Source organism: Fringilla coelebs, assembly GCF_963513975.1.
Source record: "Fringilla coelebs genome assembly, chromosome: 1".
In the NCBI taxonomy this organism is placed as follows: domain Eukaryota; kingdom Metazoa; phylum Chordata; class Aves; order Passeriformes; family Fringillidae; genus Fringilla; species Fringilla coelebs.
The window spans coordinates 23,743,610-23,767,554 of NC_140028.1; the positions used below are offsets into that span (position 1 = coordinate 23,743,610).

A 23,945-nucleotide genomic window follows, 5' to 3' on the forward strand; every position below is an offset into this window, starting at 1 on the left:
CACCAGCATCTGAAGACATGACAGAATGGGATGCTGACTGAAAGCACATTTTTCTGGAGATCAGAACAGCCCTTAGTCCTGGGAACTGAATGAAATCACTAAATCACTAATATATTTTTTCCAAATGAAATATTCAATTTTTCCTCAAATAGGTCTACATCAGGGAGGTCCAGTTAAGACTCTGATCACCCTGGGATGTCAAATTACCCCAACAGAGGACTCCCAAAACACAGGACATCACCCAGGTATGAAAGACGATAGGCCTGTATTTGCCTGGCAACACAATCAGATGTCTGCAGAAAAGAAAAACAAAAATCCATCTGAAAAATCTCACACGCTCCTTCCAGGTAACACAGAAAAGCACCAGAAGAAGGGCTCATTCTTTGAAAGTACACAAATTATATATAAGCATCAAGACATAGTTAAAAAAAGTAGAATAACAAACATGTAGGTAACACACTGGGAAAATAAATGGGATTTCCACAACAGCTCAGCGAATATAACAATAAGGAAATGTCTTTTCCAGAACTACCATAAAATCCTGCATTTAGCTTTTAACATTTGGAGTCTCCAAGTAAGTCTAGAAGCTACTCCTCAAAGAGACTTTTAAAGAAAGAAATTATTAAGGAGGTTTCACTGACACATTTTCTGAAAAATTTTGAGCCAGCTACATGTCTCTAATGAGTGTTTAAATCTGAGTACTCAGGATGCTGTATTTAAGAATTTCTTTATTCATTATATGGATAAAATTTCCACAGAGAAAACTCACAGTTTTGGCAGTATCTAGATTTCTAAATATAAAAGAAAGAGGAGTGGACACCATGTTTACATGAACCTGACTGCATACAAGAGAAAACAAGAATGCTGCTGCTATGTTTTCTTACAGAATGCTAAATTAGTATTATGTCATGGGAGAACTAAGCCTTCTCTAATCCTTACTTCTAAACTCCAGGGAGATCTACACAGAAATCAGAGGGAATGGAGAGAGCCAGCAGAGAGAAAATAACGCAGTGAAATGATGCAACTCAAGAGTAAGAGAAATGAGCAGAAAGTTATTGTATAAAACCCAGCCCACAGGGGTGCCCAGTGCTCTGTAAATAGCGAAGCACTCACAATATTCACTGTAAGTATCATCCCCAGCTTATAAAGAAAAACTGCACAGATTTCCCTCAAATAATTGCATTACTTGTTACACTTTTAAAAATCAATTTGTGACATGTTGTCTCACCTGAACCTGACCCAGAAGAATAATCATCATCATCAATTGGATAGACGCCTGATGCTTCTTCAACAGAGCTGTTGTCAAGGTATAAATCTTTATCAGAGGTCAAATCTGCTCTCTGGAAAAAAGATAAGAGGGAATGGTTAGAAAGATACCAGTTCTCCAGCGCAGTCTCTTCATCTTCAGTTCTATTTTCTAAGTTGATGGTGGCACACTGAAGTTTGTACTTTCAGTTTATGCCACGCATTCATCTAAGTCGCTAAAGAAATTTGTAAAAATTACAGCAGCGCAAAAAAAAAAAAAGATCCAAGGCTGCACAATGAAAACCACACTTCATCTCATTAAATGCATGAATGAATAAATAGGATTTGCAAATATACTCTGCAGAGCTTCTGTAACAAGAAGCAAATCCCAGGACTGAAGCCTTCTTTCAGGATCTCAAATAGACAAATCTATAGGCTGTCACATGAAGTCTGTTCATTTGATCTCAGATGAGAAGGAACAAAAGCATGTATGAAAAACTATCTCAGAGTTTAATCAAGCCAAACCTCACTAAACTCTCTAGTAGTAGTTAGAATGAACGACCACAAATGTTTCTAAGACAGTGCTATTGATTAAGGATTATAACATTTCCAGCCAGATCAAACAGCATCATGCTCCAATTCCTAAATGAACATCTCTCCTAAAATTTAACTGCATCTTCAACAGGTTAAAAATCAGGTGTATTGTGACTATCACCACATTTCTACATCTGCAGGTATTTCCCCACTAAAGAGAGATTCCGTTAAAATGAGCTCAAAACAAAACAAGGTATCAGCCACCTTTTTAATTGGCAATTCAGGTTTAGCCAGACTAACAATTGTCTTCCTCCACCTCAGCTTGTGCTTTCTTAACAGAATAAACTTTCTTAGGAGAGCCAAGTATCTTGGATGGCTGAGAAGGTACCTGCCACTATTATTCCTATTACTTTAACCAGCCCTTCTGTCAAAGCCTGTTTGTCATGTATTTTGAAGAAAATATTACAGTTTTAAATGAAGTTTCAAGTAAAAAAACCCTAAATAACAAAATGCTATACCAAAATTCATCTATTCAGTATCTCATATAAGCACTCAATTCTGCTCCTCTGAGTCCCAAAGTTTTCCAATTTACTTATTTCTGCTTTAACTGCCCCTTTTATTCCACCCAACATTCACTGTAACTTTCCTAAAGGAGTACCAAACTGTGAATAGGGCAACTCCTGTATGCAAAGACTCTTATCTGAGTTTACAAGGTAACGTTCCTCAGAGGTCTTCCCCAGAGGTCTAAAATTATTGTTGAAGACATTTGTGATTTCTTTTTATGATTTTTTTCTGGCAACAGATTCTTGTTTAAAGCTTCTTCACAGCGAAACACTGCTCTTAAATTGGATCTACCATAAAAAATTATTCTTTATGAAAAGCAGAAAGGCCATGCTGATTACTAGTGCATTTCAGAGTAAAAGATCTTTGCACACGGGATACCTAACGCTTCTCGGAACAGCTCTGATCTAAAACAGTATTACCCCTGTAGTTCTCTCTACAGAGGAAAAGAAAACCCACTTGATTCTTGGTCAATGTTTACTCCTCCTATGGCCACTCTTACGTGGAGGATATACAGGGGGGAAAAAAGTGCCCTGTTATTAAGATAAGCTTGCAAAGACCCGCTCTGATTCTGCTGTTGTTAGTTCACATGGTCTGTCTGGAACTGGCTGCAGTCCAAAGCAGAAATTCAAGATGATGTCTGGTCACTATTAAACAATTTAACTCCTTTAAAAGATGTCTCCAAGGGAAATAATGAAGTACCTTAGTAGGTGTATAGGTGGAATTGTAATTAAGACACAGCTGAGACTGCTTCCGTATAGGAAAACAACTCCCTGTCACAGGAAAAATATCCTGCTCTTGATCCAGCTGCCACAATGGACCAAGCTACTTCACCCTATTTTGCCTTCAGACACAATCATGGTACAAAACAGACCACTCCTCAATATCAGGCAGGAAAAAACAAAACTTTTATAAAAGGACACGCAGGTGTGGTTGGCTGTGAGTATAGAAAAGGCATACAATATTCAAAAGGTATCAAGGCAGTGAATGTTACCCAATGCTAAGTTGGGGGGAAAAAAATTAATATCTACATGCAGGAATTTCCCAACAATGGAAGTTGCTTTTGGTAAGAGATGAGAAATAGCCTGAGTTTGCAAAAGTGAGGTAGTCTTCATGAGAACAGAAGCATCACACAACTGTGCCCAGAATTTTTGATGTTCAGTAAAAATATTAACTTATCAATACATTTATTCCCAAGACCATTTCCAACTTCTGTTTGTACCAGAAGCAAACTGTACCAGCAGGATTCAAAAAACAAACACCAACTTCTCCTTCCCCACTCTAAACAACCAACCTGCTTTCTTGCTCTTTCCAGCCTCAGAGAACCCAGAAAAGACAGAAATGACTCGTGACAGTTCTTGTAACAACTCAGTTTCTGTAAGAGAGATGAGCAGCTAACCCAACACAGCCTGAGCTGCAAGTGCCTGGTCAGCCAGGCTCCCCACCTTCATATTCACTCCCTTTCTTTCAATGAATTATGTCTCTTTGGCTGCCAAAAGCTTTCATTTCTCACTATGCCAAGATGTTATCAGGATTTAAAGCAGCTGAACACAGAGGAGCAGAAATGGAAGAGAAGCCTAGGCAGCTTTCAGCAGGAATTTGAGTATCTGTTGTATTTTATTCTGAGGATGCAAAGAATACAATGTGAAACATTATTGAATATCTAGTACTGTGGATGACACAACTCCATCAGAATAAGCAAACTATTGCCCACAGTCTTATAGAACCAGCACAATATTTACTATAGGGAGAAATACATGGTACAGTGAATTGCAAATGCATTCAGATCAGCCATCAAGCTCCACTTGAGGAAGATGCTTTGCAGCCTCTCTGACCAGAGCCCCTTGCCTCAGTTCAGCCTGTTTCAGTACAAATTATTCTTGTCTGGTGGAACTCGGGCAGGACACAAGCATACTCTCTAATCAAAGGCAAAGGAAGCATATTCTAGCTCAAAAATCTACAAGCATCTGCACAGATAAATGCATTCAATGCACTGTCTTTGCAAGCTGGCTAGTAGACTCGGGGTAGAAGCACCCCCTCTGCACCCACAGCTTGCACTTTTTATCCCAGTTGCTCAGAAACACACAGATGCCTTAGGCCACTTGGAATGAAAACTGCCTTAAGGCTCAGAATAAAAAGAAAAGCCCAACAGTTAACAAAAAACCCCACAGCCATTAAAAAGAATTCTGTGAAGATTAAGCTTAAGAAAAATGAGAGAAAAATAAAGAAAATAAAAGAATACTTCGTGGTGTTTAAGTCTGTTCCAAGCACGGAAGCCATGCTTTACAATCCTACATTATGATATGTTAAAATAAACTTGATTTAGTATTTGCTCTAGAAATGTTTTCTCACTTGTCAGCTGGGAATCCATGGGGGTCCATGGATGACTTCCAGGACGTTCACAAAAGACAAGTTGGAAAAACAAATCTGTTGTCAGTAGGCTTGGATACAGAAAGGTCTGTACTAGCATTTCAATATATTTAGGAGGAAAATTTTTAAAAGTTAGCAAATTCTAGTTCTGTAAAACTATTTTTAGGTATTATGAACACCAAATATTTCAGTGACTATTTCCTGTGGCTAACAACTGAAATGAGAGCACTCATGTCCCTTTTATGTAACAGCCTTATTTTCAGACCTATTAAAACGGCAGGAACACCAGGCAAGGATGCCTCTGTTATCAGCCCTTTAATCTGGCCCTGAAGCCACAGAACTGCTCGTTACCTTTTGACAGAGATTGCATTCTTGTCTATCTTTGTTATCCCGCTTACATTTTTATTCCAAGAATATAATGCTGCAAAATCCTGTGACCTAAATACTTCACATGCTACATGCCAATGATCACTGAGTCCTGCCTGGTTATTGGCTACATTGGCATAAATCTAAATCTCATGGAAGTAGTGTAGATTAGCACCCATTTAGTACTAGATAAAAGGTATTTCCATACCAATAATAGGTTGAATTTGAAATCTCAATGTCTTTATTTTACTGTATTTTACATTTACAGTAATTTTTAATTTAATAAACTGGGATCATCCAGGACATATTAAAAAAAAAAACAAAACAAAAAAACACCCAAACCCCTCATTTTGACACTGAGAGAGAAAACAAAGTAAAAAACCCCTTTTTCCTGTCTCATCATCTCATAAAAGACATAAATCATTCATCAAAATTACAATGACAAAATATTGAAAACAATCATCAGACAAAGAGAGGTTTGGGAATGGATAGCTTTTTTTTTGTTTGAAAAAACACAAAGTGCCTTGTCATAGCCATTCCCTTTTCCAGTGCTGCTGTTACTGTCAGTCCTCTCTCATTCCGTGGGGGTGGTTTAGGAGTAGAACATTAAAGACTTTTATGCCATGTGGATGAAGCCAAGAAAGCTGGTGAGAGCAGCAATGAAGGAGTAATGTCTACCATGGCTGTTGTGGCTGTTCAAACTCAGATACTGGAGCAATGAGTAGCTGAAACATGGAAGGAAACACTTTATTATTTACAGATGAACTCTAATTTTTGTTCTCTGTCTTTGGGTATATGCATGGGACAGAGAACTTGAGTTTTGCAGCTGTGTTTCTAATGATATTTTGCCTCCCTTTTTCCCCAGATGGAATTCTTTTAGATGTAACCCATTTAGTACGCAGAGAACCAGAGACTAATATTTTAAGAGTGATGTTGCATTACAAATATCTAAGCCAGAAGTCTCTGAAAACTTGCAAGCATTACAGCTGTTGATTAGGCAGAGTTCTCCCATGTAAGAAAGAGAAAGAAAACAGATTTTCTCTTGTACTAACACACAGTGCAGTTTCATATATGCCTGTATGAAAGCATGCTCAGCTGGTGAGTCTGAGTTCACTAAAGTGCTGTACACTACATGTTTGGAAAGCTAACTATATGAATGCATTCATCTGAAGCCTGAGAGTCATTGCAGAGGTTCCCACTGAAGGCTGGAGAAAAGGCAGTTGTGTGAAGAAGCTGTTATTTCCCTCTAGGCTTCCTGCAAAAGGAACTATCATCTGCCACGCAACAGGATTGAGTCCTAACAGACCTCAGCACTGCTGACCTTGCAGTTGGCAGGTGTGTTCCTATTATTGTTTGCCAGTTCTTTGCTTTCCTTCATCATACTGGAAAGGTGAAACATTAAGAGTTCGTTAACCTTATCCAGGAATGAGAGGCATGATTTTAAACAAAAAACAAACAAACAAAAAAACCCCAAACCAAACAAAACAAACAAAAATAAAAGGAAGGAAAAAAACCCCTTCAAAATCGGATTTTTACCTCAAAACACTATGTTCTTCCAGAGAAACATGCCAACCAGAAGAGCATCCACTTTCCACTTCTCATTGTGTTACTAGTTCTCAAAGATGAGTCTCTCCTGGCTCCTTCAGTCTGCAATTTCCTATGCTGCCCACATGTATCCAGCTACACACATGTAATTTTAATGGAGGATTTTATGCTACAAGGTAAATTTACCACTAACTGTCTTTGTACATATGTCTGCCTTTCCTTTCACTGATATGCCCTAGGGTTGGCCACAGCAGAAAAGGGGAGAAGTAGTCCCCATTATTTCCTTCCAAGGGGACACTGCCCACTTTTGAGGACTCCCAGGAAAAAGTCTTCTCAGCAAACCCCACCTCAGGTGCACTGTACCAACTATGGTGGAGCCTTCAGTGGAAGTGCTGGTTGGATGTACAGTTGTGGGATTTTCTGGGAAGTAAGATGCTAATAATTGGTAACATCCTTTAAGCACAACACTCTAACGACTCCCAACTTTCTTCCTTGGAGGAACCATCCTGCTCGCACTATGCTGATATTAGCCCTGCATCTCAGTATGGGTAATTGTGATCACAGCTAAAATATCCTTTTCATAACGAAAGGCCCCAGATTGAACTTTCCAAGTTTGAGAGCAAGGATTTTATACAAAAGACAATATCTGCTCATTTCCCCAAATCATTCTGACAGTCACCATCTCCCAATTTTACATCGATATGGCTTTAAATCCTTGACAATCCTTGTGCCTAGTAGCATGCCCAGTATGAAACCTTGCAAGGGGAACTGCCTAGATTTGCAAAAGCCAGTCCCTCCTCCACTGCTGCCTTTGGCCAATTAAATAATAAGCCTTGACTGCCCTGACTCATTCTGGAGATCTCACTTCCACAGGTATTTTTAAAATCTTAGAGGACATCTGCTGTCCTTCCTCAGGTAAGAGTGGAAGAGCAGACTGGCTTTGTATGGGTGTCCCTACCAGGGTAGCGTTTGCCCTGGCGATGGTGTTGGTGCCCGCAGTGCTGCTGTCATCCTGTACGGTGCACAGCAGAGCCACCACTGTGGCTGGAGCACCTGCCAGAAAGATTATTCATGCTCCTTGTACCTCATGTATAACTTCCTGATCCTGCACAAAACTATAGCCTTAGGCCTCCAATCTCTCATGACAGATATAGAAAGGGTTTGACCATTTGTGGCTGTTGAGGAAAGGCAGAAAGCCCAAAAATAAACACAAGTACTGCAAACTGCTTCTACTACTGCTTGTGCTCAACAATACAGAAGTCTACCAGAAGAGCTGATTTACAGAGATTGCCTCATGTCAGAGCCAAGAGTCTAAATATGCTGGCTTTTAGGATGCACACAATCTGTTACGCCAGACTAATTACCAAAACAGAGGCGTGTTTGACAGGGATGGCATTAATAAAACAACTCTTGCTGGTGTCAGGAATTTCAGCAGTCTATGTCATGGCTCACACTGAAAAAAAACACACCACATCCAAGGAGACACCAACAAGCCACCACCACGTCAGCTACTGCTCACTTAAAGCCATGCACCGAAGAAATTACAGTGCTGCAGTTGATAGGTTTGAGTTCACACTCTTCAGGAAGCCACAGAAACTCATGTGCCTGTTTTCTAACAGTCATCTGTGCCTTTAGAAATATTCCCTAATGTGCAATTACATGCCGTATGGCACACTGTGTGGTAACAGAACTTAAAATGGCAACAGGCAATCTTGTTTAACCTTCAGTGTTTTTCTTCCCATTATAAAGACTCACTGATCTGTGCAGTGGGTCTTTGGCCTGCTTACAGATTTGGAGCTGAAGCCTGTTCCATCTTGAGGAGACCGATAAATGTCCTCTGAAGTTCTGGACTGTCTGTGATGAATTCCAATGGGAAAAGCCTGTCTGTCCATTTATTTTCAGGGCATCTGATTTCCAGCTGTGTATCATTTATCCAATAAATGCACAACTGTCTCTGTCCCCTCTGGGCGCCCCTCAGGAACCCCCGGCCAGCCCCAGCCGGCAGACACCGGGGGAGCAGCCCCAGCACGGCCGATGGCGGGGAGACGCTCTCGGTGCCCGAGGGGGCTGAGGGCGGCCAGGCCAGGCGCCTTTGCAGCAGGAGAGACACCAGAGACTCCGGTGGAAGAAAGGGGCCGACTCTTAGCAGGGTAAATCCAAGGGTTTATTCAGGAGCTCTGGGGAGTTCCTGCACCTTAGGGGGCCTCCCGCCGAGAGGACCCCAGACGAGCCAAGGTTACATTTAAAGGGAGGAAGAAACCGAAAGTAGATAACATCTTACCAACCAATAAATGACCCTAAGGGATGGGTACTAGGGGATAGACATGTAGGACAGCGTATAGGGCAAATCTCGGGGGGCTGACCCCTGGCCTCTGGCTAATCACTTGACGTTTTGGACCAAAACTTCTAGATGGAAGGGATGGGATGCTGAGTTATTGATAGAGAGCCAGGACGGGGATTTGGGGATGATCTCATCAAGGGAGAGGAATCACATAGGTAAAGGGAAAGGGGGTACAGTCTGGAGTAAACTATTTGGGAAAACTACAGGGATACAAAAACCAAACTACTTGAAAGTATTACAAAGTATAAAAACACACTACAACACACAACCAGACCAAACTCTAGTCCTTGCCTGTAGTGTTGTATTGGTTTTTCTGTTCCCCCTTGTGTCTGTAATGGTTTGGCCTGGTTTCACTCTACCCTCCTCCAAGCTGTCTGTCACCCTCACTCCTCCCATTTTCCCATGGCAATCTCGTGTACCCCGACTGTAGTCCCTCCCTGGTACCCTGTCCATCACTCGGCACTCCCTCCTTTCCCTCCAGAAACTTCTACCCAGAATGTCGTGTGATTGGACCAGAGGCCAGAGGCCCCCCCTTTAATGTATTCCCACTGGTTCTTTCCCAATGTCAGTTGTCTGTGTACCACTCCCTCCTAGGCTCCCATTTGCCCAGGAGTCAACTCCTCCCCGGTTTTCTTGCCGTTTATAAGCTATTGTATCCTTGCAATTGTGTCTTGAGCTTTGGGTTCCCTTGGGACCACAATAAAGTGGACTGTGCCCACAGCTGGAGTCCGCTCTCTTCCCTTCTGCTGATTGTAGCTGCAAGCCTTGTCCGTCAGAAGGAGCCGTGCCCATGATAACATAGGGCGGTTTCCTTAGGCGCTGTCCGGGGTCGCACAACTCCAGACAGTGCCCCCATACTGCAAGCAGTGCTGGTTGCTTGCCGGGCGACTGAGAAGGACGATCCTTCTCCAACCATTTACACCAGCTTGCTGCTTCACTTACCCAGAAATTGTCTTGCCCATGGTGGGGGACAGGTTGCTGTATGAAGATGCAGGAGGGAGATGAGCAAGAATGTGGGGAGATGGAATTTAAGAAAATAGTGCAGCAGATAATCTCACAGCTGAGGAGTTGCTGCAGAGCCAATTACTGAAGATTAGAAACAGGCCCAGCTCTTACCAAGCCATACCTGTATCCAATAAGAGCAAGTGCTACAAAAGAGCAGGTTGGTTAGCTGTGAGGAGAGAGCTGCAGTTTGCTAACTTGCTGTGAAGAGTGAGCTGCAGTTTGCTAGCTAGCTGTGAAGAGAGATGGTGTTTGTTGGCCGCACTGTGAAGTGAGATGGATATGTTGGCTGTGAGGAAGAGGAGTCAGATGACTGCTGCAAGGACCAGGGACAGGCAGCGCATATAGGAGCTGCATTGCAAAGAACTTCAAGGAGGCATGAGGCCCTGGAGATATAAAATCCCTTGCACTATAATGACGCTAGAAGTCGTGTTAAGACGACACAAGAATAGCAGCGAGAGCTTTCTGTCCTTACTGGAGTACCAAGAGCATGATCTGTGATGAAGGACAAATCAAACTTCCTCCATGGTCTACACATCAGTTGCCCTACAGCCTGCCTAGGCTATTAAATTAGGCACAAGCTCATGAGTAGTGTTAAATAAAGGACTCCCAGCTGAATGAGACCACAGTTACACCACTCCAAAGATATATTCATCATCTACCCTGACAAAGCTACCCGTATCTTCATTCAGTTATAACAACTTTTTGCAAAAAATAACCATTACCTCTGTGGATCTTTGCTACCACGACAGTACACTGAAGAGCAGCTCTGCACATGTTATAGGTTAGGACCAAGAGACCTTCCTAATTCCATGACCACATAAAATTTACTCCAACTTCAAAATGGTTACTTAGAAATTAGAAAAGGGCCCACCAAATCTGATGTCAACTGAGTCAAACAGTACTGCTGTGCTGTTTTTGTAAACCCCCCAGCCTGATGTTCTCTAACTTCACACCCTACAGTCTTTTCTTGTATGTGAAACCCAGAAATGAACACTGCAGTTGTCTCCTTCACCTTGAAAACCTCAAGACTGCTTAACAGTCTATTAGAGTATACATGAATTTCGTTTCCCATGCAGAAGTAGTTAAGTATCACAGTTTCTCTGGGTACCCCCAAATTACAAGATTCACAGCCCTTCCAAGCTTTCATGCCAAGCCATCAGTCGATGCCAAGAAGAGTTTATTCTTCAGCTCTGCCTCTGACATAGGCACAATACAACAGGGAAACTATTTTAAAGGGGCTACATCAGCTTCCAAAGTGCTACTCCAGACTGAAATATTAAAGGGCAATATACAAGTGAAACAGCATCAGAAGCAAGCAATGTGCATCACAGATTGATTAATCTCAATTAGCGCAGCAATTTCCTGCAAATTTTCCAAGAAGCATCCATTGGTTTCCCTAAAAATAGGATCAAAATCACCATGCAAATTGTTGTCACAGCTCAAAATGCTAATCAGTTTTTTAAGGACATGTCAGCCCATGTGCAGACAAGTTAAATTTAAGGCACAGCTATGACTGAGAAGCTAAATGCAGTCCTTTGAAAATGGTGAATGCAGAGGTCAGCCTGTCTTTGAATCACCAGTCACAAGTCTGACAGTAACAGCAGAAGCAGGTAGCTTTTTCTGTAGAGGTCCTAACTCCAAGTACCTGCCCCAGTCAGTGCTTTTAAGCCTAATGCATGCTGGCTCTTCTACGCACACCTCCTCTCTCCTTTCATGCTTTACTGATCCTTTTTGCTAATCAATCAGAACTACTAACACTTACATTTTCCTCCCTCCTCTTGAGAGTGTGGATGAATGATTAAAGCTGCCAGGGTAACCTCTTTGGCATGCATGCCAATAACTCCCCACCTAATAGCCTTTCCTCTGCCTCACTGCCCTGGCCCACTGGTGATTACTGCAATCCCTTGAAGTGGTCAAATTGCAGGGCAGACCCCATGGAAACCTATTTGGAATTGTTCTAGTTCATACCAAAGAATAATGTTTTTAATACAGATTGTTCTTTTTAAAGCTCTACAAAAGCAGCTGTAATCAATCGTAGTGAGAGCAGTGCAAACCTCCACCAGGTTTCAGAAGCCCCATATTGATTCCTTTCCAGTCCACAGATTTCAGCAAAATAACCCCACATGAGGAACTGAGAGTCAACTAACTTGTAATCACTTAAATTAAGATCTCTTTGCCATTGGTAGCAAGAATCAGCAATAAACTGTCTCAATCAGTTACATTCCTTCTGCATAAATAGGAAAGTTACATATAAAACAACTCTATCATGATGGTTACATTAATCACCAATTAAATACTGCTAGCAAGCGTTATGTACAGCAACTGAAGTTTGCCAGAGATAAGGAGGAATCAGACTTCACAGTTCAAGGAGCGAGCATTTCCAGTTCTGTAATGCATAATCTGTTACTCAGCAGGGCCTTACTCATTGAACAAAGTCTATGACTACCTCAGTGGACACTCCTGTTTGTCATCTGCAGCCACCAGCACTCCTGGTGACATCCCACCAAAGCTGCCCACAAGCAGAAAAATGACTACTGGTAAATCTACAATCGGCTTGACCTTTCTAAAATTTTGTGCAGTTGTAGCAATTAGCTGCAGGAACTTCCTCCCACAAACACATTCAACCTATTTCAGAAGGTTAACTCTACTAAATAAAGAGAAATCCTGGATTCTCCAGAACGAAGAGGAATGCTACTAGTAGCACATTTATATCCCAGACTCACCAGATTCTTAGTTAAGGAGAGCTCAAATAAGGTGTAAGTGTGCTTAAATGGAACACCTTTGTACCAGGTCTCTGTTTCACTGCAACAGAATATGTAGACTGGGCACTCAACACAAGAACAATTAATCACTCTTTAAACAAATATACAAAACCCAGCAAATCATCATCTTTACATTACTTCGGGTGCTAGTAGAGAAGATAATCTGCTCAGAAGTGGTGCTGTGTAATGATGCTAAATGCAAACTGAACTGCAGATCAATGTGAATTTTGCACTAGCCAGAACGTGCTGGATTTGCTGACTTCTTTCTCCAGTCCCGGAAAACAATCACTTTATTTATTCAGGTAACTACTTCCAGCTTGTTTGGTGGTGGTTGGAAGCACAGAGGTAGAGGTTTAGCTTGTCCTAGGTCAAAAGCACTGGTAAATTCAAAATTTGGTTAAATTAGGCCACAGTCTCTGCTGCCAGATGGATAAATGGTATCACAGCTACTCCTTCCACTGGTATAGGCTTCTCAGACACCAACAGCAAACACAGACAGCGTTGAGGCACCAGGTACACCCGTGTGAGATACCTCTTTGCATTCCAGATCCCCAAAGAGAAAGACAACAAAAGTGATTTTATTGCTATTTCCAGGTGTCAACTCATCTTGCTGGTTTCCAAGATTAAATTGTTGGATTCAGCACTGTGATCCCATCTTAACTGAATTTTTGCTACAAAGGCTTGGTTTTCATATCCTCTTTGATGCCTACAAAGATAAGAAATGAGTTTACTTCACATGGGATAAAAATCATCCTAATAACTTCCACTATAAAAGCAGTTGAGTGAAATCAGAGATGGGATGGCTTGTACAAGCTGTGTGGTTTCAGAAGCAGTCTTCTGTCTGGTACGGTGCCCTTCAGGCATGACTCCCCTCCTTCCACCACCAGGGAGAAGGAACTGGTGCAGCACTGACACAAGCCCACCTGGCTCCCCAGCCAAAGACAGCAGACAGGTTGTGCTGGGGGGCACACAGCATCCTGCCAGCAATGCCAGACAAATTCCTAGCCAGCTGGGGCTGAGGCAAGAAGGAAGGATGTTCTCTCCTACCCTCCCTCTGTCTTTGACCTTCCTGTGGCTCTCTGGGGCTTGCAGTGCAGCGTCAGACTGGACAAGGGAACCAGGGGGACACAATTTCTTCTGAAGACATACACAGCCCAGAGCTGTCTTCAGAAACTAGATGGATATACTGAGCAGAACCATTAAAAGTGAATTATAACTGTATAGTTAGGAACATCTCCCCACACGGCTGCCCATATCAACTGCGCAGCAAGACAAACCAAAGCAGAGCCTTGGTGAGGCAGTCAGTCTGCTGGGAGCCTCCATACTGCACTTCCACACTGTAACAATTAACAAGCATTTTACTTCTGAGAAGAACCAGCAAATGTGTCTGTTCTTAAAAACATCCACAAATGTATATGGACATGGAGAGCATCAGGCTGAAACTGGGCTGTAAAAGGTACACTAAAATAAAAGGGATACTCCACAAGCAGTGGAAGGGCTGACATGGGATTTCCAGCACAGGTTCCCCTTCCCTCTTTCTTTCCCTTGTGCTACTGCCTCCCTATGAATTGTGCACATGGCAGAACATGGATTAAATTACTCTGAAGATATAGGAATTTCTCAAGACTAAAGATTCAGCTGGAATTACATAAGGGACCATTTTCAAACAGGACATAATTGTTTTGGTTTAAAGCATGGTTAAGAAAGATGTTGATTTAATTGAAGTTTTATTGATAACAATCTCTCAGAGTTCTCATAAGCAACTACTTTTAATAGAACTGAAATAAGCTTCATATTGATTACCTTCAGCTTATGTTTTAAAAATTATGCCATATAAAATGAGCACCAAAAGAATTAATACATTTGTAATAAAGGTAAGGATAAATTACACTGTATTTGACAAATCTACTTCCCTTGATTCAATGGAAAGCAAGCCAAGTAAGTTGTTTGACAGCATTTTTAACAGTCATAGATCTGACTGAAGAGTAAAATACAACAAAGACTCTTTAATGATATTAAGTATCTTCTAACAAAGAAGAATTCTATCTTTCTTTCTAGCATTCATACTTTAAATAAGAGTTCTGCTGGAGGGAACAAAGATTTCTGTATTTCTATGGCCAAATCTCAAATCTTCATATATCTGTCTAGGCACCATCAATACAAGGTTAGCACCACTCCACAATCTTTACTGCCTTATCAACAGTCTACAGCTTTTAAAAATCTATATGCCTACAAAACCTCCGGGAGCTGTTACACATTGAGGATTTCACAGCATTATTGACCTGGGCAGCCTCTTTATCCTCAGTAAGTTATTTTAAGCAACTTTCTGCCAGCAAGCAAGTCTCTTTGTTAGGCTTTGTCTGTACGATTGCTAAAGCACTGCTTACAATACAGCACAAAACAGGGAGCAACTAAGCAGAAACCAGAGTGAGGTCTGTCAAATTCTTTTTTTTTTTCATTTTTTTCCTCCACTCTCCTGTTATGCTTCTAATACCCTACAGATCACTGCCCTCACTGCCCTGCTGCCAGGAATTCTTCCATGCACCTGAGCCACATCCTAAAGGGGGCAATGTGAATGCACAACAGACAAGACAGACTGAATCCATGTAGTTTTGCCCATGCTCTCTAGCTTGCACGCTTTCTTTTGCCTTGTTTGTACATATATATATATATATAGATATACATATATATATATATATACACAGTGGAGAAACAGAACCTGGCAAGTGTATTTACCTCCTGAGTAAGAAAATACATCACCTGGCTGGGGGGAAGGTGAGGAAGAGAACAATAAAGAGAGGTAAATTTCTCATACTTGGAACTCAAACCCTGAACACTCTGCTCAATTCTTAAATCCCTTATCAGATAAAGGTTTCCAGCCTGAGGATCGGATTTCTTTGGCATGGTAGGAAAAGCAAATCTCAACCTGATACATATCGGCATACATCAAAAAGCAATCTCATGGTCTTCTGCAGGCTTGTGCCTGGAGGTATCAAGAGAGAAGGCCAGTGCTAGCACAGCAGTCTTCCTTGGATGTAACTTATGAACAGCCACAGCCCAGCAGTCACATCCACGCTGCTTCCACTTTTCTACCAACAAAAATATTTACGAGGCGAATTTGACGGAGCAGCTCTTGCTTGTACTTCTACTCTGAAGCTTCGTATCTTGAAAGCTTGTGTGCCCATTCACCCATACTATCCCTTGGTGTCATCAGAACTACTAGGACCTAGATTGTTTAAATCCAAGGACACAACATAAAATCTACGAAACTGACAGCCCACAGAGGCATAGAGAAGATTTAGATTTGATACCAATTTCTGTATCACACTTGATGACTAGACTCCCAGCTGAGGACCAAGATACACAGTGGAAGCTGCCCAGGGAGAAGGGTAAAAGAAAGAGATTTAAACTTTAATCCACAAAGTCTTTGATAATGGTTTTTTATTTCTGAGTATTAGATCAACTTTCCTATTTCCTTGTTAAACCTGTACCTTGTGGAGAGAATGGAAAAAATGGATGTTTTATAAATTATAAATTCTATAATGATTGCAAGTGCCATAAAAACAGCTTTCAACCAATGTCCTATGGAAGTAACTAATTCAGCACTGACATCTTTCTGCTACTTAACATGGTTAAAAGTTGGCAAAAATAGCAGACAAAGCGAGTAAGTAACCTGTCAATCCTATGTTATTCTAGATAAAGTGCAGATGTATTCCAATTATCTGCACCTTATTTCCAACAGTTTTGCTTCAAAAATACAGCACATAATCTGCTCCATATAGCTGTCAATCAAATGGACAAATTCCCTTCAGTTTTCATTGCAGATATGTCTAAAGCAATTGCACTTTGCCAGAGTATCCCAAGATTAATAACAAAACTTTAATTCAAATCACACATTTTTCTCTGCAAGCAATAAAAAAGGTAGCGACACTGATGGCATTAGAAAGCTTCTTAGCTCCTGCTTCTGTTTGCTCCAGGAAAAGGGTCACTCAGCACTTAGAAATGGAACAAAGAAAAAGGGGTTTCATCAGTCTAAGTGTTATGGATGTCAGCTGCTTAACAGACCTGACCTTGCACAAACCTGCTCACCTCCCTGGATTCTATGAGCTTAAAAAAAAATCCAAGGACAAGGAGGGAAGGTGTAAAAACTCTGCTTAGGGAGACCATACAGCAAGATATTCAAACCACTCCAAGACAAGGCAGAATAGTTTAGCAATGTTACTAGCACAGACTTGCATGTGTACATCTAAGAAAACAGAGGTCAAGAATTACATGTCAAATGACAGCAACGCAACACGAAGCAACCTTTAAACAGAAGCATCTATACAGCTAGCAGTATAGAATGCTCAGGTAGTGTTATTTTAGTAGAAAATGTACAGGAGTGATCAAGAATAAACCTCTCCTCAAAGGGCAGGGCATAAATCAGGTTTCCTCATAAACACACATGAACATATTAGATCAAGAAGTTATCCATAAATACAATTCTTCAAACAACACAAATGGAAGCAGCTTTTTACGGCAAGTTGAGGAAGAAGAACATAAGGAGGCAATTGCAACATGTTACATCATGAAAGGCAGCATTTGATTATTTGCTCTGACAGAGGAGATCAGAAAAAACAATTTCCTATGCCTTTCTCAGGGACAGCAACTGAAGAAGGGCAGATGATGACCGCAACATTTGAGAACTGAGAAGGTGAAGATCATTTCTGCTGAAAACTAAAGTCATGTCACTTCATTCAACTTCATAATGACATTATAAAAAAGGACCACTAGGCAGAGGAACAGAATACCTACTGTCATTTGATAAAGGAGAGGCATCAACCTATTTAATTTAAGAAACATGAGTCTGTACTGGACACATCCCACATAAAGTAATGATACTTGTCCAGTGAAATACACAACTACACTTCACTTGCAGGAAAAATTGTCTTATCAAGATATGCTGACACCTCCCGAGTTTGCTGTGCTGAAACTGCTCACCTCACAGCCTGACAGAGCACAGCCCCCTCTGGAGACCGAAGCCCCAGCCTAGCTCCTGACAGGGACTGTCCTTCCTCCACTAATTACATGGGCACACACACAGGCCCACGCAGCAATCCCCTGGGAAGCCTCTAATGGGCTGGGAGAGCCGATTAGTCCTGGCTTACAGCTCAGATGTGTGCAACTGAAAGGCTTAACAAGCCTCCATTTCATTCTTTTTAAGTTAGTTTGAAGGGGGGAAAATGAATGGTTATGAAGAACATCACCAAAAAAAGTGACATAAAACACAGTGCAAAGCAGTGGGATAATGCCTCAGGTCTCACTTTCTGCAATGAGGTCTGTGTCAGACACCTCGATGCCTCCCAGAAAGACAGAACTTGCTCTTTATTTTCTCCCCAAACACTGTGTCCTTCATGAGGTGGTCTACAATTTTAAAAAGAAAGACCAAGCCATGTTCTGCAGGTCTAATATCAAAATCTGCTTTGGAGGTCACTCCCTTTTCTATGGCAGGCCATGGGGCAGAGAAGAGAGGAAAAGGTCCATCCCACCTGACCCCTGCCCACAGTGCCAGCAGCTACTGGCCATCCCACAGTAACACTACTGCTCCTCACGTGCATCATCTCAGCAGCCACTGGATTCAGGCAGACAGCAAACGGCACCGGGAGCCAAAGGTGTCCCTTTGGGCAAGCTGCAGCCTGCTTTTACAGAAAATTTCAGCAGCATTTTCCTCATTACTTTCCCAGCAGGGCCAGTTTGAAGTGGCACAACATTTGCATTCAGAGAGGAAAAAAACTCATTTTGTCATCAGAAAGCTGTGGAGAGATTTCCAGCAAGCTATCTTCAGGCACATGCCCACTGGACACTAATTTGTCCCCACTTGCTTTGTGGCAGCTCCAACGCAAGCCCAGCAAGGCACTGGCCAGCCCCTGGGACTTGCTTCTTTGAAACCCCATTTTGTGAGGATGGGAGAGGGCTGTGTTGTTCCCCTCTCTGTGTTCATTACTCTCTGTGCCACGTTTCAGAGGTAACACAAAATGGAAAGCACTTGGGTTGGGAACAGCCAAAAGCAGTCCTTTGGCAACTGCTGAAAAAAAGGATAGAAGTGGCACTTAAAGATCCAACCACAAAACCTCAAAACATACAGACTGCACAAAGAGGGAGGGCTGCAACAGTACTGCTTTTTTTTCTGTTCTCTTTTAAAAATCAATATATGAGATTTAAATAAAGGTGTAAGTTAGAATACCTCACCCCATTGCTCTATCTTACAATATCTCAGGAAACAAACTTAATATGCACTCTTGATGTATAAACAAGATATATAGTGTCCTGTATATCTTGGGATATCCCATTATCAATTTATAATCAGCCCTATCATCTATAAATTAAAGTTCACGTCACTGAAAGAGTTGCTAAAAGGAGTGAGCTTCTCCCTGACTTTCAAGCCTCCTCCACTGAATCACACAGCTGAAGGTTCCATTTTGTTGGAGAAGGCTGTCATTCACGACATTATGCAGCACTGAAGGAGCCAAACAGATTAAATGGACATCTGCATTTCCAATCTGCTATAAAAGTGGTTTAATACCAAGCAGTGTTTAAACAGTAAAACTGTCTGCAATTTCTGCTCTATAATCTGGGAGTAATCAATCAGTCTCAATGCTCAGCTTCCATTACTGCTTCTCTGCAAGTAGATGGAAAAATTTCCAGGGCACATACTTCTTATTTATACCCCAACACTAAAGAGGAATTAAACACAGATTCAGTCTGCATTCACAGTGATCCTGGCACACGTCAAGTCTCAGGCTTGTATTTTCAAAGCAAAGCACAGAAAGTACCGTGAAACATCCAGTTATGGCAGCTATTTGGCATTTTACTTCCCCTCTGAATGCACCATTGCAATAAATACCCTGAGGACTTGCCAAAACGAAACAGTAACCCATCAGAGCCCTCATCCTCCTACTCTGTGAAACCTCAGCACCTCAGAAGAGAGGTGCTCAGAGAAAGCACAGGATGCAGCTGTGGTCTCATGACACCAATGGAGTCTGGCTGCTTCTACCTTGGGAAGCCATCCCAAGCAACAGCATCAAACTCAACATCTTTCTCAGACTTGTTGTTTGATGTTGTAATGACTGTGGGATTAAGACTGTGGTGCCGGGGATTCAAAGGCTTACTTCTTTTAACAATGCAATCTGTGTTGACAAATTCTGTTTATCGTGTAAGTGTCCCTTGCTCTAGGGAGCTACACAGACACTCTGCAGAAAAGCTATGCAGATCAGCAGCCGACCTCCCTGCTCAAGAAAACTGAAGGTGTTTGTTTCCATTTAAGCAGAGGAAGACCAAGAAGGAGACATGGGCACACTGACCCAGGCTGGAGTGAGGCCAGAGCTAAAGACAGGTAGTTCCCAGAGGCTCAGTGGACCTTGTGACAGGGTCACACCTGGATTACACTGCTGTCTCAGCTGGATGTGAGCAGGCCCAGGCCAGCCCTCTTATGCAAGAGATGGCTTCCAGAGTGGATTAATGCTCAGCCTTTGCACCTTCCTTAATTCTGGTGTGCACAGGTTGTTGCAGAGTTCTCTCTGACATGGTATATAAAGCATGACTAACATCACCACCCGTTCACCCCTTTGATACCAAAAAGGGGACACCTTCACCCTGCCACAATGCCAGCTTTCATGTGACAGAGACCCTTGCTTTTACTGAAGTGGTCATACAGGTTGGCTCACAAGCACACTAGGTTACACCATTCAATTCAGTGTGGCAAAAGTGAACCAGTTCTCCCTAACAGGAATATCAGTGGTTGAATTTGCATGTCTCAGCTGACAACTACCTTAAAAGCACTGCCTGCTCCATGTATTTATTCATCAATAAATTCTGAATGTTTAGCAAGTGCCCAGCATGGTGGGCTGGATGAGGAGCTCAGAAGATGGGCACTGCTCCTCACTCAGCTCTGCTGTTGCCTGCAGTCACCAAACCTCAATGGTGTCTCCTGCATGGGATGGGGGTTTCAGTCAGCCTCACGGGACGTTCCACAGCCTGAAACATAACATAAGCCTTGGATGAAACCTAAGGTATTTTTCCAGTGTTATCTGCATCTACTCCTACTCACTGTGTCCCTCTGCTTGGCACATGGAGACAAAGGATCAAAGCAAGTCCTTGAAGAGTCACATTCACATGCCTTTCCCTCTCAACACCTATGTACAATTAGGTTTAATCACTATAGATAGAATTCACTTGAAATTTTGAATCCACTGGCCTCATGCTGGTTTATCCAGTTCAGAGCTTTGGGACTCTCAGATGAGACTGAGGAGGCGGAGAGACAAACTCACTCTTTCATTTCAAGCACCTAATTTTACTTCTATGCAGTGCAGCTAAATTTAGGACCAAAAGGTCCTTCTACACATCAATGGAGAGAGGCATACTCCAGCAGGGTGCTCACAGTCCTGATTTGATGTTTGCATTCAGACTCCTCAGGTAACAGTTGAACAGTCTTTCCAATACATGGTAAGCAAGGGAGTCAAACTCTGACTGAAACAGCATGTGTGACGTCAGGTTCCAGTAGGTCTGAGTGAGTTTTGGAATAATGGTAGAGAGGCACATTACAAAACCAGCATATTATCTGCATCTTCCAAGGGAACAATTACTGTGACGGCAGGCACATTTACAAGACTGAAAAAACCTCAGTATCTCAGAGATGCCATGAGATGTGCTGAATTAAAACTCAAACCCCATGACTTGGGGCTCCAGACACATACTTGTGCAACTGATGGTTTCAATAAGAGACCTCTGTTCATTTGCAATGACACAGTATAACCCAACCAAGTAGGTGACTTGTCTCTGGGCTGAAACAGCAAGTACTCATTTCTCTGGACACTTTATAGGGAAGGGGAAAAATAGCAACCACAGCATAATTCCTGGCTGCAGAGTTCTTTCAGCTAGAAGCAGCTGTATTTCTCTGGCCATGTACAACAGCAGCTATTCCAGCTATATAAGCACCTGGATGTCACTGTCATGAAACTAAATGTGCAGACTTGGCTGTATAGAAAACCAATTCTGCTAGATAATTAGCACAGCATCACGTGCCAAAAAAATTTCTTCCAGGTAAACTTTTTACCTTTCCCACTGCTTCTTATAGTCACTTGTTGATGGATATGAAAATTATGTTGTTCCACACTTGGAGAACTATGACTCTTCACCAGTTCCTAATTTTACCCTGTACAGTCATGAAATCAATAGCAGCACAGATCCCTTCTAAATGCCATCCAGCATGTAGAGGAGAATGCACGCTGACAATAATGCTTTAGAAACAAGATTTTTCAGGCGCCGCTTTGAGGAAAGGAAACCAAAGGAGTAGCTGCTTTGTGATAAAGTCATTGAAATCCTCAAGACACAACTATTCAGACTTATGCTATCCCAGAAGGATGCAATGGTTTGTAAAACCTATAGACTGTGTATTTTACTGTACTGTCTTATGCACAATGAGAATGAAGTATAATCTACTAAGGCTTAAAATTAAACATCCTGTATCTATCATGCCATGGGACAGAAACCAGTCAAACCAGTTCAAAATTCACAGCTCTCTTCTATGTAAAAGAGCTTGTATACCTATCAGTTACAGCATAGTAGGAAAGTTGACCTAAAGCCAACCTCTAAAAGGGAGTTGTGACTGTGTTAAAAAGTGCTTGAAGTTTCTTGCAATTATGCACACCTATTCTACCTGCAGACAATAAGAACTTACTCCCTCAGTGTAAGACAGCATTCCAGTTCCTATTCCTGTGCCACCTTCTTCACTTTAGACCCAGGCTAATGATAAATACCCACACAGTACGAAAACCCCCTAAGGATACCTGCATATAATGCATTTACAAACAATGGTGTCCTGGTCAGCACAGATGAAATTACCTTAGAGTGGCTTAGAAAACCTTCCAAAAGGGACAAACTGTCCTAATGTAATAGGAGGCTGTGGGAACAAACAAGGCGAGAACAAAACAAGACAATTATACAAAAGCAACTTCCCAACAAACGTCTGAGAGGCAATTACAGGATACTGGTGTGTTTCCTGGCCCCAAGGTGAAGTACCATTGCTGTTCATCAGCAACAGGGAAAAAAGGAAAAGAGAAAATGTAGCCATGATATTTTCTGAAAAATCCTTTCCTTAGGATTTTTTCCCCTGAGAAGCTGAGAGGCCTCAGGAACAAAATGTAAACAATGATTACCTGCGGCTGTAGGATGCAACAGGTGGATCTGGGATTGGTCCCATGTGGTTGTTTCTAATTAATGGCCAATCACAGTCAGCTGGCTCAGACTCTCTGTCCGAGACACAAGCTTTTGTTATCATTCTTTTTCTATTCTTAGCTAGCCTTCTGTTGAAATCCTTTCTCCTATTCTTTTAGTATAGTTTTAATATAATATATATGATAAAATAATAAATCAAGCCTTCTGAAACATGGAGTCAGATCCTCGTCTCTTCCTTCATCCTAAGACCCCTGAGAACACCGCCACAAGAAAAAGCACAAACAAGCATGGAGAATTTAAAATCCATTCCCAGAGAGCCCAAACTGCCCACAGGGCCAGGCCTGAAGTGGGGTATTCAGTTTTAGAGACAGCTACTTTAAGGCAGGTACTTGTATTGAGCTCTGTGCCCAAAATCCCATTTTAATCACTGGAAATCTTGTAGCTGTGGCCAGGGGAGTCCTGTTGAGCTCCCTAAACACAGGCACCTAGCACCTTGAGATGCCTCAGGCACACTGTCCTGTTCCCAGTTCCTGCTTCAGATGGACAAGTGGCTCCTGCAGGTCCCATCACACCTTTCAGACCGTGCAAACCTCCCAGTGCCAGAAGCTGTCTCAAATGTCACAAAAAGGTTTAGATGACTTGTCTTCTGTGCCCCGTGCTGGGAGGGCTGGGTTAGCAGGCAGGAGGAGGAGGCTGTCTCTGAACTGGGGACTGGCCTGTGGCATACGAGACAGAAGACCCTGAATGAAGTTGTGCAGATGTCTGAAACACTTCTGGAAGGCTCAGTTTTGCAACATAAACAAAGTTCAGCTTATCACCCTTCAGCGGCAGGACCCCTGCACTGCAAGACAAGCTTTGGGGAGCCAAATCCCCACCTGCTCCCACAGCAGCAGACATCAGCCTAAACTTCTGCATCCCATGTATGCAAGATGATTACACAAGATACAAGACCTATGCTCAGAATTTTTTTCCCCCACCATAGTGGGTTTTTTTAACTAAAAATG

The 23,945-nt window shown here is 42.1% G+C and overlaps 1 protein-coding gene across 1 annotated transcript in view; it reads right to left on the reverse strand.

Annotated features, from left to right (window-relative positions):
• SDC2 (syndecan 2) overlaps positions 1–23,945 on the reverse strand; it is a 63,012-nt gene that overhangs the window by 11,611 nt on the left and 27,456 nt on the right. Inside the window, exon 2 of the mRNA XM_084203014.1 lies at positions 1,229–1,340. Coding sequence (XP_084059140.1) covers positions 1,229–1,340 — 112 coding nt within the window. The remainder of the gene's footprint in view (positions 1–1,228; positions 1,341–23,945) is intronic.